At 32.1% G+C, this 14,270-nt stretch overlaps 3 protein-coding genes across 3 annotated transcripts; all 3 read left to right on the forward strand.

Moving 5' to 3' along the window:
* The first annotated feature begins 1,809 nt into the window (after positions 1-1,809).
* Positions 1,810-2,611, forward strand: LOC143921261 (protein G12). Its single transcript, XM_077444474.1, has 2 exons — positions 1,810-2,122; positions 2,197-2,611. Exons 1-2 carry the CDS (start codon positions 1,874-1,876, stop codon positions 2,566-2,568), a joined length of 621 nt encoding a protein of 206 aa, XP_077300600.1. The 5' UTR covers positions 1,810-1,873; the 3' UTR covers positions 2,569-2,611.
* Positions 2,612-3,911: 1,300 nt separating this feature from the next.
* Positions 3,912-5,904, forward strand: LOC143920770 (uncharacterized). The gene is made up of 2 exons (XM_077443720.1): positions 3,912-4,182; positions 4,265-5,904. Exons 1-2 carry the CDS (start codon positions 3,949-3,951, stop codon positions 4,697-4,699), a joined length of 669 nt encoding a protein of 222 aa, XP_077299846.1. The 5' UTR covers positions 3,912-3,948; the 3' UTR covers positions 4,700-5,904.
* Positions 5,905-8,311: 2,407 nt separating this feature from the next.
* On the forward strand, positions 8,312-12,365 carry LOC143920771 (uncharacterized). Its single transcript, XM_077443721.1, has 3 exons — positions 8,312-8,570; positions 11,325-11,894; positions 11,967-12,365. The coding sequence occupies exons 1-3, from the start codon at positions 8,331-8,333 to the stop codon at positions 12,282-12,284; spliced, it is 1,128 nt and encodes a 375-aa protein (XP_077299847.1). The 5' UTR covers positions 8,312-8,330; the 3' UTR covers positions 12,285-12,365.
* The last annotated feature ends 1,905 nt before the right edge of the window (positions 12,366-14,270 follow it).

Genomic DNA, 14,270 nt, shown 5'->3' on the forward strand with positions numbered 1-14,270 from the left:
AATGGACGGTGTTATATAGTATGAATAGAAGTAGTCTTTTCCGTGTAGTGCTGTGCCAACCTGTTGAATTACAGAGCTGGATAATATAAAAGGGCTTGTATTTTACTGATTTTTGTCAGTATTTAAATATGAAAGGTATTTATAATATATTAAGTGGACAGTGTTTGTATTAAACGGCCAGTATCCATCGTTCAGTATACAAGTGGTCAGTATAAATAATAAAAGGTCAGTATTCATATCAAATGTTCAGTATTTATATCAAATTGTCAGTATTTAAACATAAATGATCACTATTAATGTTAAATGGTAAGTTTTTTTTTGACGAATAGCCAGTACTAGTTTTGATTGGTACATTAGGTTGGTACGATCTTGATAAACAATTCCATCCAATAGGCATTGCTATTTGTTTTGGCATATGCAGATTTCCAATTTATTTTTTATTTATACTGACATTAAATAATATATAGGTAATACTGACGATTTTGTTAATAAAATACTTGCCGAAAATTGATTCATATACTTACCGAAATTTATTAAAATACTGGTCATTTAATGTGTTGCCATAAAAGATAACCTTTAAATCAACCAATTATTCCCATAATGCTGTCCTACACAGATCCTGCTCTTCATTTGATTACATTTCTGACCACATTGACCCAAGGTTTTTATTGTAACGTTGAAAAACGAGAGAGAGAGAGAGAGTATCCGCTGTCTAAGTGCATATGGGGGCGAACAATGGAGACCCCCGAATTGGCCTAGCAGCACTCCATTGCCCGCTGGGATTCTCAGAACCAGACCGAGAGCATAAGACTCACTTAAAACTGTACGTGCCTAGACAATAGATACATAAATGGATCTGGGAAGCTGTGGTGAGCAACTTATGACATATGTACATATGCCATATCACTTTTATTCTGGAGCGAGCGCTGACTACGTGTGGACCTCCTGAATCATTCAATAAATGCTGTGAAGCGACTTTGACCTTTCATTTGAATCATGAACTCACCCTTACACAATATTATATATTTATTTTTTATTTTTTTTACATATATACGAGGAAGGCCTTACAGGTAGCTCCAATGCGCCAATTACAAACATTGCAGATTTTTTTTTTATACAAGTCGCTTAATTACGAGACACTGAAAAACTTGCAAATTAACGAGACATCTATGAATTGTACATAAATTTTACTGTACATAAATCAATCTCAAATAGTGGTCACATAGTAGGTAGGAAGGATATTTAGCCAATTTTACCGGGAACCGTTTCAATAATGAAATCAGAGAAAATTGGCAAACCCTGATAGGAAACGATCGACTAGGGAGACACATATATACATGTCTGACCAGCAGCACTACAGATATACTCGTCGTGATAACACCGTCTGTAAACTTGCATGTAAGTTTGTGACGAATGTAACTTCTATAGAACGTCTATCAACTTTTTAGCTGAAGTAGTGGAAAGCAAATTAGAGACGAGGGGTACATTCCAGGGTCGGGGTCACATCCGGCGGCCACCGGAAGTTCAACATTTAGATTCGGCCAATCCAGAACGAGAGACGGAAGCATACTCGATTTCCGGTAGCAGCTTTAAGCAAACCCTGAAAGGAAATTGCTGCGTGATTTGATACCTTCCGGATCTCGGCTAACACTCTCTCATTCATTCACCGAAGCGAATTTATCCATCGTGACACGTCCCAATAAAAAAATAAATAAAACACAATCATCCTATATATTTTATTTCTAATCTAGACAATGGGAAACAATAACGTCCTAAATCTTAATTTTGATTTTGATAAGATTTAGTTGTTTTCAAATCATACTTACTTGCGTACCAGTCAGTATTGATAAGTTGTAAAAAAAACTGCCTCAAGATGAAGCTGTGCTTGATTTTTCTCGGACTTTTGGGTCTCGGTTGGGGTTTTCCCAATGATAGAGTTGAAGTCAAAGATTTGAGCTCTGATTTGGACGAATTTGTTGATCTAATTCCTTCCGGCGAAATCTTCGCACTCTTATTCAAATTTTTGGACGATACTGAAGTACAACATACTATCACTTACATGTTTGGAAATGAATTCAAGGATATAATTGCCGAATTGGATACCATTAAAGAATTCACAGATGTAAGTTGGGATCTCTATATATGTTTTTAAATTATATCAGTACGTACTTATTAGCTAATGTATAACATTTTCAGGTGACTGACTTTTTGGATGAAGCTGGAATACCAGTTGGAACATTCTTTGAAAATCTCAGAGACATTTTAGGCATCACAAGAGTCATTCGGAAAACTGGGAAAGCTGATCTCGGTGGTATGAAAGGTCTTGTGCTCGCTATTAGTGAAACTATTCCTTGGGGCGAGATGAAGAATTTGTACGATGATAAAAAGGAAAATAGTGAAGACTTCCAAGGACTAATAGAGGACTTAACATCGAATGAATTTAGAGGTTTAGTAAAAACAATGATTGAAAATGAAAGATTGCGAGAAATTTCTGCTATGCTTACTGCTGGTGGGGTGGATGTGGCTGGATTGGTTCGACTGATAAGAGAACTACTTTTATCAAAATGATGTAATAAAATAATTTTTGAAAAATTTAATTAAATAAATATTCAAAAAATATTTGTCTTTTCATTTTTTTTATCATAATTTCGGTTTATTTTTTGTTGCACTCCTGTCTTAATAGAAACATTTTAACAAATTCAAATTTATTTCTAGCATACTATAGATTTGTAGAATGTCGTTTAATCTAAAAAACAAATGGTATCAAAGTGTTACAAGATAATAATGATTCAAAAATAAGTATTATGATAACTACATTTGATATAAATTATATCTTTAAACTCAGGGCCAGATCGTCGATATTTTATTTTATTTTTATTTCAATCGAGCATGTACACTCGCCTATACAAATCGCTCCAAAGCGACGAGTGTACTAATATAGATGTAATTCAATAACAAGCATTTTTATACAGTGCGAATTCATACAAACATCATCCACAGTGACATCAATGGAGACATTTTTGCAACATTTTATTATAGAAATCGGCAAAGCTAAAGACGCTGAATAACTTGCAAGAATAGCAAGAGAGATTGGTAAGGAGATGCCAATTTACAGGAACTGTTTCAGTTTATTAAAATACAGTTTTTTGCTGTCGGATGAACTTGGAAAATATTTAATTTAGCGTATAATTTTATTTTTTGCCATATTTCTTACGATTTTTTTTTTTTGTAAAAATATTTGACTAATGCTGTATCCGATGAAATATCATCGCATGGGTGTTGGCATATTAAGTTATTAAATAAAAGAAATGTGTCGGTCCTGTGAACAATCCGCACGCGGTCGAATTTTTTTCAAATACATTTCATATATATTTAATTAAATATTTATATTTAATTGTTTAATATGAAAAAAAGGTAAAAACTACCAACCTACCTACATACATATAAAAAATATAAAACAACAATAGATAAAATTTATTAATTAAATAAATTTTCAATAGATGGCGGTAAATGCTCAGCGACTTAGACAGAGTCTATTAACCTAGAGGAAACATTGGTAGCAAACAGTATCTATAGAAGTTTTTTTCCTTTGTAATTATATTCCTAGGTTGTCTTGCATTGTTTTAACTGTGACGTACATATGTGTGTCGAATCAAAACGACTAGTATAGTACGGCGAGCGTTATTATACACAGATGCATAAAATAGCGAAATTATGTATATATATGATAAGGAGTAAAAATATTTACACTTGGGCGGCTGACCCCCTTGGATCGGCCCTGCTTAAATTTAGATAAACGTATTATCGAACGCACGCCCAATGCAGATTTTAGATTGCTAATCATATATCAAATGAGTTTATTTTTTGACATATATATATATATATGTATATGACAAATCACTTTTTGAGTTCAGTGTCATTTCGACTGTAGTAAAAATATGCATCAGAATGAAGTTCACTGTCATTTTTCTATTTATTTTGTGTTTTAACTATGGCTTAACCGTGAAATATTCAAACGTAGAAGATGTAAACTCAGTTATAGAGAAAATAGTAGACCGATTACCGGAAGCATTCGCAAAATATTCAGACAAAGAAGAAATATACAATGTCTTAAATTACATGACCAGTGACGAATTTGCAGAAATCTTGAAAAAATTGCCCAACACCAAAGAGGTCTCAACTGTAAGTGAACTGTTTGTATTTTTATAAAGATAGACTTATATCATCAAATGAGTATAATTGTGATCTTGTAATTGCATTTCAGGTGATTAAACATGTGTACAAAGCATTTGACGATTATTTTGATGAAGATTCGAACTCGATTGAAATTGAATCGGATGTCGATGAAAATTTTCTACCCTCCTGGGGAATACCGGTTGAAAAAGATTTTAGATTTAGACACAGAAATTTTGATATAGATATTTTTTTGGTTGAACTCATTCCATATGATCTTTGGATTCAAATAAAAAATGTTTACAACGGTTTAAAAAAACACGACTATCAATTGGACGGGTTTGAAGAACATTTAGCTTTGGATTCGATCAAATGCTTATTGAAAACGATGCTGAATGACAAAAACGTAACAAATTTAATTACACAGCTGCAAGAAAAATTCACAGGTTTGTCAGAAATATATAAAATGTTGAAGAAATATACTAGCGAAGATGTCGAAGAACCTGACGATTACTGTTACCCATAAAAATTGTATTATTGTTTTTGTATAGGTATACTAATTGTTTTACCCGGCTTCGCTCAGTATTTGTAATATAAATAAATTCATTTTAACAATATTAACACAATTAAATTTATATTTTTCTCATTGGTAAGGAATCGACTTGAATACAATTCGCCAATATGGTCCCCTAATTCACAGGTATATAGTAATTCCATTGAGAGGATTCAGAATAGATTTATTAGATTCATTGATTATAATTTTTTTACAAAATCTGACCCTGTCACCAACAAGTATATTAAATTGAATATGATCAAACTTTGTTACAGGAGAATAATCAATGATTTATTATGTCTGTTTGATGTACTCAGCGGAGTTATGGACTGTAGTGAATTAGTGGACCTCATAAATTTTCATACATCGGGGAGATTTACCAGATGCAACTATTTATTCCACATCAAAAATTATGCCAATAGTTATAACAAAAAATCAACATTACCCCAACTTTATAAACTGGGAAACGAATTTAGCCAATTTGATTTTTTTAATATTAGTAAACATAGTTTAAAAAAATTGTTGCATCATTTTTCTGATTTATACAAATGCTTAATGCATTTTATTTTATTGTTTTAATTCATTCATTTATTTTTTCAATTGGTTTTAAAACTCATATTTTTTCTTATATTAATATTGTGTTTTTTTTTTTTTTGTTTTATGGTTCTATTTATAATAATATTGTTCAATGGTCCTTGCGGCCGTATATTTAAAGTAAATAAGTAAATAAATAAACAGCTTAAACATGGCGAATTTAATAGTAAATATTCATATGTGTTTTTTTATTAAATGTATTTGAATCGAAAAAAAATAATATTCAACCAATCGAATCGTCTAGATAGAAACTTTGACTTGTTTTTGATGTTTACAACCAAAAATACTTACAATACAAACTTACATACAAAGTCTCTTTCGAAATTGTATGTATATTAAGATTGAAAAGTATCATAATATATGCACATTAGATTATATAAAATTGATTCATTAAACAGAAACTAAATAAATATATTATACAATAGGTTTTTGAGCTATTTTTCCTATTATGCTGTACATTAACATTCGAATAATATAATACTATGATTATTAACAAAATTAGATTAAAAATTTAAAATAGAAAATGATCAGTATAAGATGTATTGTGAACATAATTTAGTAATAATAAAAAGCATTTAAAAATCAAAATCAAAACAAATATACATTCGTCAAACTAAAAACTATGTATGCAAATTAATATATTATAACAAATATATTTTATTTTATACAGCAGTGTTTCTTTTAAATAATAAAGAGACCAGCAGAATACTTAGACTAGTGGGTAGCATATAATGCTTTGAACAGAGTGGTCACGGGTTCAAATCCTACTGGTTTTCGCTGGCCAGACCTTGGATTTGTGGCTCCAGGTGGATCGTTTCCTATTAGAGTTTGCCAATTTATCTGATTTTCATTGAAACGGTTCCAACAAATTGACAACCTTACCCATTTTCTCGCAAATTCCGAGTTTTCGGCAATCTCAAATTTCGTTGAATTGAAAAAACAACGCTGCAAACATACAAATTTGACCATAAATATCTCTGTGGATGTTAATTGATATGTATTAACTGAATTGTTTAAAATGCTAAATATATACAAAATTGACTATAGATGTCTCTGTGGATATTAATTGATATGTATTTATGTACTTTGTATAATAACACTGAGCAACAAAAAATCACGTTTTTGAGTTACCAGAGCGGAGACTAGCCAATCTTTACTAAGTTTGACCCACTGAATTTGAATATGATATTGATTTTTGTTGGTGAGTGATCGTTTACGAGATATGAGCGTTTAAAAAAATCCGCGATTTTTCCAGTTTTTTTGGCTTTTGCGGTCTTTAACTCAAAATTTAGGATTATTACGCCCAAAGTGAGTATTGGAATCAATAGTCAGATATTTTTCCTATTAATTTTTATATTTCATTGCTTTAAAATACTTCTAATTAATTGTCTAGCGAATACGATACAACCATACAACCATATACACAACGAAAGCATTTAAATTGCAATTACAGCTTGAGTTAGTACGTTTAGATAAAAAAAAATATTGAGATAGAAAACCAATCCTTATAAACGTGTTAAAATAAAAAATTTGCCAAATAAATAAAAATAGGACGGGAAAAAAATCCGTAAAAAAAATATATTTTTGACTTTTAAAATTCGCTAGACAATTAATTAGAAGTATTTTAAAGCAATGAAATATAAAAATTAATAGGAAAAATATCTGACTATTGATTCCAATACTCACTTTGAGCGTAACAATCCTAAATTTTGAGTTAAAGACCGCAAAAGCCAAAAAACTGTAAAAATCGCGGATTTTTTTCACCAACAAAAATCAATATCATATTCGAATTCAGTGGGTCAAACTTAGTAAAGATTGGCTAGTCTCCGCTCTGGTATTTTTTTTTTGTTGCTCAGTGTAATTAGAGGTAGGATAGTCACAGTGCTATCCATTATTCGGCAAACCTTTAACAATACATTTACAACCTTTGAACAATACACGGCCCCCTCAAGCTCCGGTGACTAATAATAATACTAATAATACTAATAAATTTACAATGTCATGGCCAGGAAGGCGCATTGGGATTAACTGATATGCTTCCTAGTATAAGTTAAAGATAAAATAAAAATAAGAGTAATATATGTATGTACATATCTGATTCCGATTACTAATCAAAACAAACAGGGCCGATAGGAGATTCTTTCATTTATTGAAATGTCTTTTAATGTATATCTGCAGATACACGTATAAAGGTAAATAGTTGATAACTGGCTTACCTCGATAAAATAAACGAATTTTTATTATTAATCCACAAGAATAGTCGAAATATGATTTTTGTAAGTGGAATTTTATTTAATTTTCATATAAAGACAATTTAATATATTATCCTTATTAATTAAATTCAGATTCGTTTAAATACGAGTAAATACTATTACGAACTTTTAGCTCGCAATTTTACCGATTTTAAATTCGGCACACTTCCAATTAACCCTTTTAAACGAAAACAAAAAATAGTGTGACCAGAACACTATCCCAATAAACATGTTTCAATAGAAAATACTTAATATAAAATAGTATTAACAGTGGGAAAAAATCCCAAATGAAAATACGTACTTTTGACTTTTGATTTGAACTGGACGACTACTTAGAGAGATTTGAAAGTTGAAAAGTACTACAAATGAAAGATAAAATACCCGACTATAGATTTCAATATTCATTTTGAACAGGAAATTGACAGATTTTGAGACATCGACCGAACAACACGAAGATATAGAAAAATTGCGCTCGATTTAAAAAACACATATCTCCGAATCTTGAGCCAATCAACATTTTTTATTACCAGATTCATATTTACTGGGTATATGTAGATCTAGTATAAGAAAAGACATATCTCGTCTCTGAACCATTTTTCGTGTCGAACAGTGTTATTATTATGATTTTCTCCAGAATCGGTCAGTCTAGAACTTTACCCCCCTCCCCTTCCTCGTCAGGCCTGAAGATAAGACAAAAAATGGATAAGATTATTTTAATCTATTAAATATAACAATAGTCTGTAATAGAAAATCACACGATGAAGGTCTGTCTGATTTTCTTCATCGCTTTCTGTATCCACAACGGTTCATCTGCTAAAAAAGATGAAGTTGAAGATATAACTCCAATCGTACTAGACTTTTTAAGCCACGTCCCCTTTAGTAAACTATTGAGAGCCACTAAAAAATACTCACAAGATCCTGAAGTGCAGAATGCTATTTTATTCCTGAGAAGTGACGAATTCAAAGATACATGGGAAGACGTAGCAGAATCTCTAAATGTATGTAATTATATCAAACGAGAAATTTCCGTCCTTTGAACGTGCCCCAACCAACTAATTGAAGCCATTTAATAAAGACAGCTAACGATTCGATACCGAGATATTGTCATATCTCTACTTTTCTTATTCTAACCATTTTTGCTATCTCCACCAATCCCACATTATCTCTACTATCTGCAATTGACCAAATATGTATTCTGACATTTTAAACATAAAAATATATGTATTACTATGAAAATTTCATGTATCGTTATATTTATCTCATTTCGTATAATTATATATGTGGCTGTAATTCAATATCACTTCTCGAGAATTTTTACATTAAACTTGAAATTTATCGATACTATCACCGTAGATATAGTGACAGGTCTACATATATCAAATGACAATATTTCAAATAGTAGTCAAGAAATGTATAGCTTTATCCCTCTCGCCACGCGGTGAATTGATACGATTCGTAATTCAGTTCGGGGCAGTCTTTTATCTGTCGTGGTCCCGTGGTTGCCAGCTTCAGTTTGCACTTGCAGTTGGCACTTGCGAGTGATATGAACGTCTGAATGTAGACAGTTAGTTGAGGCAGAGAAAAATGATCCGTATTTTCCGTAAACAGCGGGTCACTTTTAGTTGGTCACTTTGGGGCAGAATACGTCGTCTATATTCTCTATACCAGTGGTTCCCAACCTTTTTTACATACCTCATTTACGTTTCACTTACGATTACAATTCAGGAAAAAGTTTGCCTCTTATCCGATCGTATTCATACTTTGCCATATTGCTCATTTTAGTCATCAATATAAGTAAATGGATCCTCCGCCATTACGATGGTGCAAAAATATCGTATAAGATGCGTTTGATATCTGCCCGGCGAGATAGTCGTTGACGTTTATCCATCGTTTGTTTATTAGTTTTAAACATAGATGGTGATAGTAAAATAAAATTATTGTTTTTATTCAAAATAATTATTTTATATACAAATTATGAAAGAGGTATGTTTTTAAAAAACTTTTTTTTTATAAGTCTTCGGAATCATAATTGACTCGCGTACCACTTGGTACTTGGTACCACATTACGTTAAATTGTACCAACCATATAAAATTATTATACATATTTCATGGAATTTGTTATTGCTACTGTAATTATAATATATAGTACTTGCATGGTAAGGAATGTGAAGACAGGGTAAACGCAATGGATCTATTTTGTTAAGAAATTTTGTGGAAAAATAGCTATTTGCAGAGTCACAATTATTATAATATGCTCAAAGCTTAATATATTTATATACTATTTCGTCATACTTCTATTTTTGATAAATGGTTTTAGTAAAACACAAAATTACAAAGTACATATAATATACAATATACTCTCGATTATCCGGGCTAATGCTGGGGAGGAAGGCCACGGATAATTGAAAAACACGAATCATCAAATTTTGATTTGTTTTTGAATATAATATCATATTTACAACGCAAGTTTTTAATTCATACTTTTAATACTCATTATTTATTAATAAAAACGCTCATAGTTAAGCAGATTAGTGACCGTTAGTATTTAGTACTAGTGCTGTACCGTTTTATGACTAATGTAACCACTGGTATCTTCTCCACTTGTAGTGTCACTCTCATTTTCTTCCTCTACATTTCTCTTTCTCTTCATTTCCCATGCACGTGTCCCATGAACACCACATTTTTTCTATATGTTTAAAACTATCTAAAAAAAACCACGTCCCATATTCACCGCTGTCTGATTTCGCCCTAAATCTCCTTAAAAAATAAATTTAATTTGATTTACTAATTCATCGATACGTCGACTATGATTAATTACGATAATGTTTATTAATTGATACAAAAAACATTTCTATTTATGATTGTAAATCATCATTTCTGAATGTCCGTCATTACTGATTTTTTTTCGCGTACCACCAACCGGTTCGGTGATTACTAGTCAAATGTGAACCGGTCACAGGACAACCGGTCGCTCTTGATCGGTCACACGTGATCACCCGTCACACTAAAACTGGTCACGAGAAAACTGGTTGACCGATTTTAGGGTGTGACCAGTTTTCTCGTGACCAGTTTTAGTGTGACGGATGATCACGTGTGACCGATCTAGAGCGACCGGTTGTCCTGTGACTGGTTCACATATGACTAGTAGTCTGTTTACCCCCACCAACCATCAACCGCGTACCACAGGTTGGGAACCGCTGCTCTATACAAATCAAAAAATACACGATACCGTCAACGTTTTTCGACATTTCAACTATATTTTAGAAGGTATGCTAAAATTGTCAATCACAATATGACAATTTTATTATTAAATATTTTTTATTAATTACATTTTTGCTTTTTCAGAACACATAATGAACAAAGTCGATAATTTGTTAATAAAAGTCATTTTCTTTGCATACGTCACTAAAAATATATAAATTTCATTTTTTGGAAAAAAAATAATATGTAGTAGGAGGGGGGGGGGGTTAGCCTTCTCGTGCCCCACCTATTTTTAAAGTCACAAACTGCCCCTTACTATGAATGTATATATGAATAATAGAAATGCAAGTTGTTGGCCGGTGCTTGTATATGTAGTTATTGAACATTTGAATTTTATAGTTACTAAGAATAATTATTGCTGTAAGTTGTAAAAATAATGAACTTATGTCATAAGATTCTACTTTTATTAACTTTATGTGTGGCTAAAAGCTAAAGCATGAAATAAGTTGAAACATTAAAGCTAATATAAAATATACCTTTTGCTATTTTAGATCCAAGATGATTTTGATAATTATATGAAAACATTCCAATTATATATGATGAAAAAAATGATGAACATGCAACGAAACAACCACGGAGGTGTGAAAGCTTTAATGGCTGACCTCAACAAAGCAGTGTCTTGGAATAATGTGAAAAGAAGCATAGCCATGTCGGATGCGACGATCGAAAGTTATAAGCTTCTATATACAGACTTGACCTCCGGTGAATTAAAAACCCTCTTCCAAGCAACCCTCCGAAGTGAACCGATGCAAGACATTGTGAAGATGATCAAAGAAAAATGGCAGTTCGATCTAATACATACGTTTATCGCACTTGAAGAACTTATCGATGATATATTTACAGTATGTGACGGACACTGCACGTCATCTGAAAAGCCGCATGACCACGAAGAGTTGGATAAATTGGACGATGCTGCCTTGATTGCACTTCTGAAGATCTATCTCACGTATTGTGAAGATGGCGAGGTTCAGAACCGATTGGCTGAAATAGTAGTGTTTTTAAAAGATGAAAAGTTTTTGAAGTTATTAGCGGATCTCCACGATAAGGGTGGACTACTAGATGTAAGTGAAACAAAACAACAACTTGGTTGTGTCTATCCAATTGGTAATTGATAATAAAACTTGCCATTTCAGGTGATGGAATATGTGGCGCATGCAGCAGAATTATTCCATGAACGTCAGCTGACAGAAAGAGCTGTAAGTCTTGACCTCGGAGGAGTAAAAGCAATGCTAAATGAGATCAGTGAATTAACACCGTGGGATGAAATAAAACAAATGACCAATAAGATATTAAAAATCGATTATTACAAACAGCTTGAGAAGTATTTGAGTGAATTGCAAGAATTCTTTGAAAGCGAAAAAGTGAAGATAGCCCTAGCCGAATTCCAAGAAAAATGGGAAAACTTTTCGGAAGTGGATCAAACACCAAAAGAGCAATCTCAAAATGACTGATAAAACATAATAAAAAGACTATTCCTGTATTTTCTTCAGGATACTTACAAATTTATAATAAATAGCTTCTTATGAAACATCATTTATTTTAATATGACCATCACCGCTATGTAATTTTGATAAATTCCCATCCAATCAGTGTCTATCTGACTATAAAAACACATGACATTTCAAATCTCAAAGATGACTTACAAAAAACAATCGACACAAACGTCGTATGTAATCAAATTGAAAATTAGCATGTCTCAGATCAAACCCACTGAACAATTACACTGTCTCAATTAAATATTCCAACACAACTGCCAATTTATCCTCCATTACAACCTTAACATAAATACAAGACACAATCATATCATTGGCTCACATCCGTTCCATTCTCAGAAACTCTTCAGTTAGCTGTGAAAGAATTGACATGATCGACATGAAATCTTGCATTACTTTTATCATATTAATGTACATATTCGACAACGTTATAGCCGATCAGGTAAATACGTACATATGATTTCATTGAATATTCAAGTATAAAAGTGAGCGTAGATTATTTTAACCTATCTGTCTGATAGCCTGCGCTCATCCCTATTTTTAAAATTGTATGTGATGTATGAGTGGAATTTTGATCTTCTCTCTTCAGTTTGTTTTGTATTTACAGCTTATATATTGGTGTTGGCTGTAAATGCAAGACAATCCAAACTATTCTGTTTATTTGATATTTTTATTGTATCTACTATTATTAATGCTATTGTTTTTAATGATTGCTTATTTTGTCTGTATATATTTTTTCTTCTCTATTATATTTTTGACCATTGTGGCCCATTAAGGATTCCTATAATGCCACAATGGTCCAAACTTAAATAAATCATATATATAATATCGCTATTCTGTGTGTCTGTGTGTGTATCCGTGTAAGATAACGCTCGCCGTACTATAATAGTCAATTCGATTCAACATACGGGTCTACGTGACGAGACAATGTTAAATTACAGAAAACACAAATATCGGAAGGCAAAGATCGAAAATCGAAAAATCAAAAAAAAATGGTGCATGGTAAACGGTACATACTCACTTAATTTGCGCGAGCAGGATACAACAGGAACCAGAGGAACATGCTTTTCCTCCCGTATTCTGCGCGCGCACATTAATACGGGAGGAAAAGCCTGTTCCTCTTGTTCCTGTTGTATCCTGCTCGCGCAAATTAAGTGAGTATGTACCGTTTACCATGCACCATTTTTTTTTTTTTTGATCTTTCGACTTAAGATCTTTCGATTTTCGATCTTTGCCTTCCGATATTTGCATTTTCTGTAATTTAACATTCTGTCTCGTCACGGAGACCGATATAATATCGCTATTCTGTGTGTGTATCCGTGTAAGATAACGCTCGCCATACTATAATAGTCAATTCGATTCGACATACATATGTACGTCACAGCTAAACCACTACCAACAAAATGTACGAATATAATGGTTCGGTGATTACTGGTCACAAATTACTCGTCACAAAGTCACTAAAATCTCTATAACGGAACATCTGGCAGCCGAAAAGTCCATCATACTAACGATAACTATCATAGTAACGAGAACTTGTGTGCCAAATATTGTGTATTCGCGATTTTCATGGCAAAAATTGTCTTTGTGACCACCCCAATGTGACGAATAGTCCAATTACCGAATATAATATCGAAAGAAAATAACTTCTATATATACTATTTGCTACCAATGTTTCTTCCATGTATTGAAAATTTATTTAATTAATTAATTAATTTTTCTATTGGTGTTTTATATTGTTTATACAGATGTATGTAGGTAGATAGGTAGTTTTTTACCTTTTTTTTCATATTAAATTAAATATATTCGAAGGTATTTAAAAAAAATACGACCGCATGCGGATCAAACACAGCACCGAAACATTTCCTTTATTTTTTTTTATTTAATAACTTAATATGCCATAACCCATGCGATGATATTCCATCGGGTACAACACTAGTAAAT

The sequence above is a fragment of the Arctopsyche grandis genome, chromosome 13, assembly GCF_051622035.1.
Source record: "Arctopsyche grandis isolate Sample6627 chromosome 13, ASM5162203v2, whole genome shotgun sequence".
Taxonomy (NCBI): Eukaryota; Metazoa; Arthropoda; class Insecta; order Trichoptera; family Hydropsychidae; genus Arctopsyche; species Arctopsyche grandis.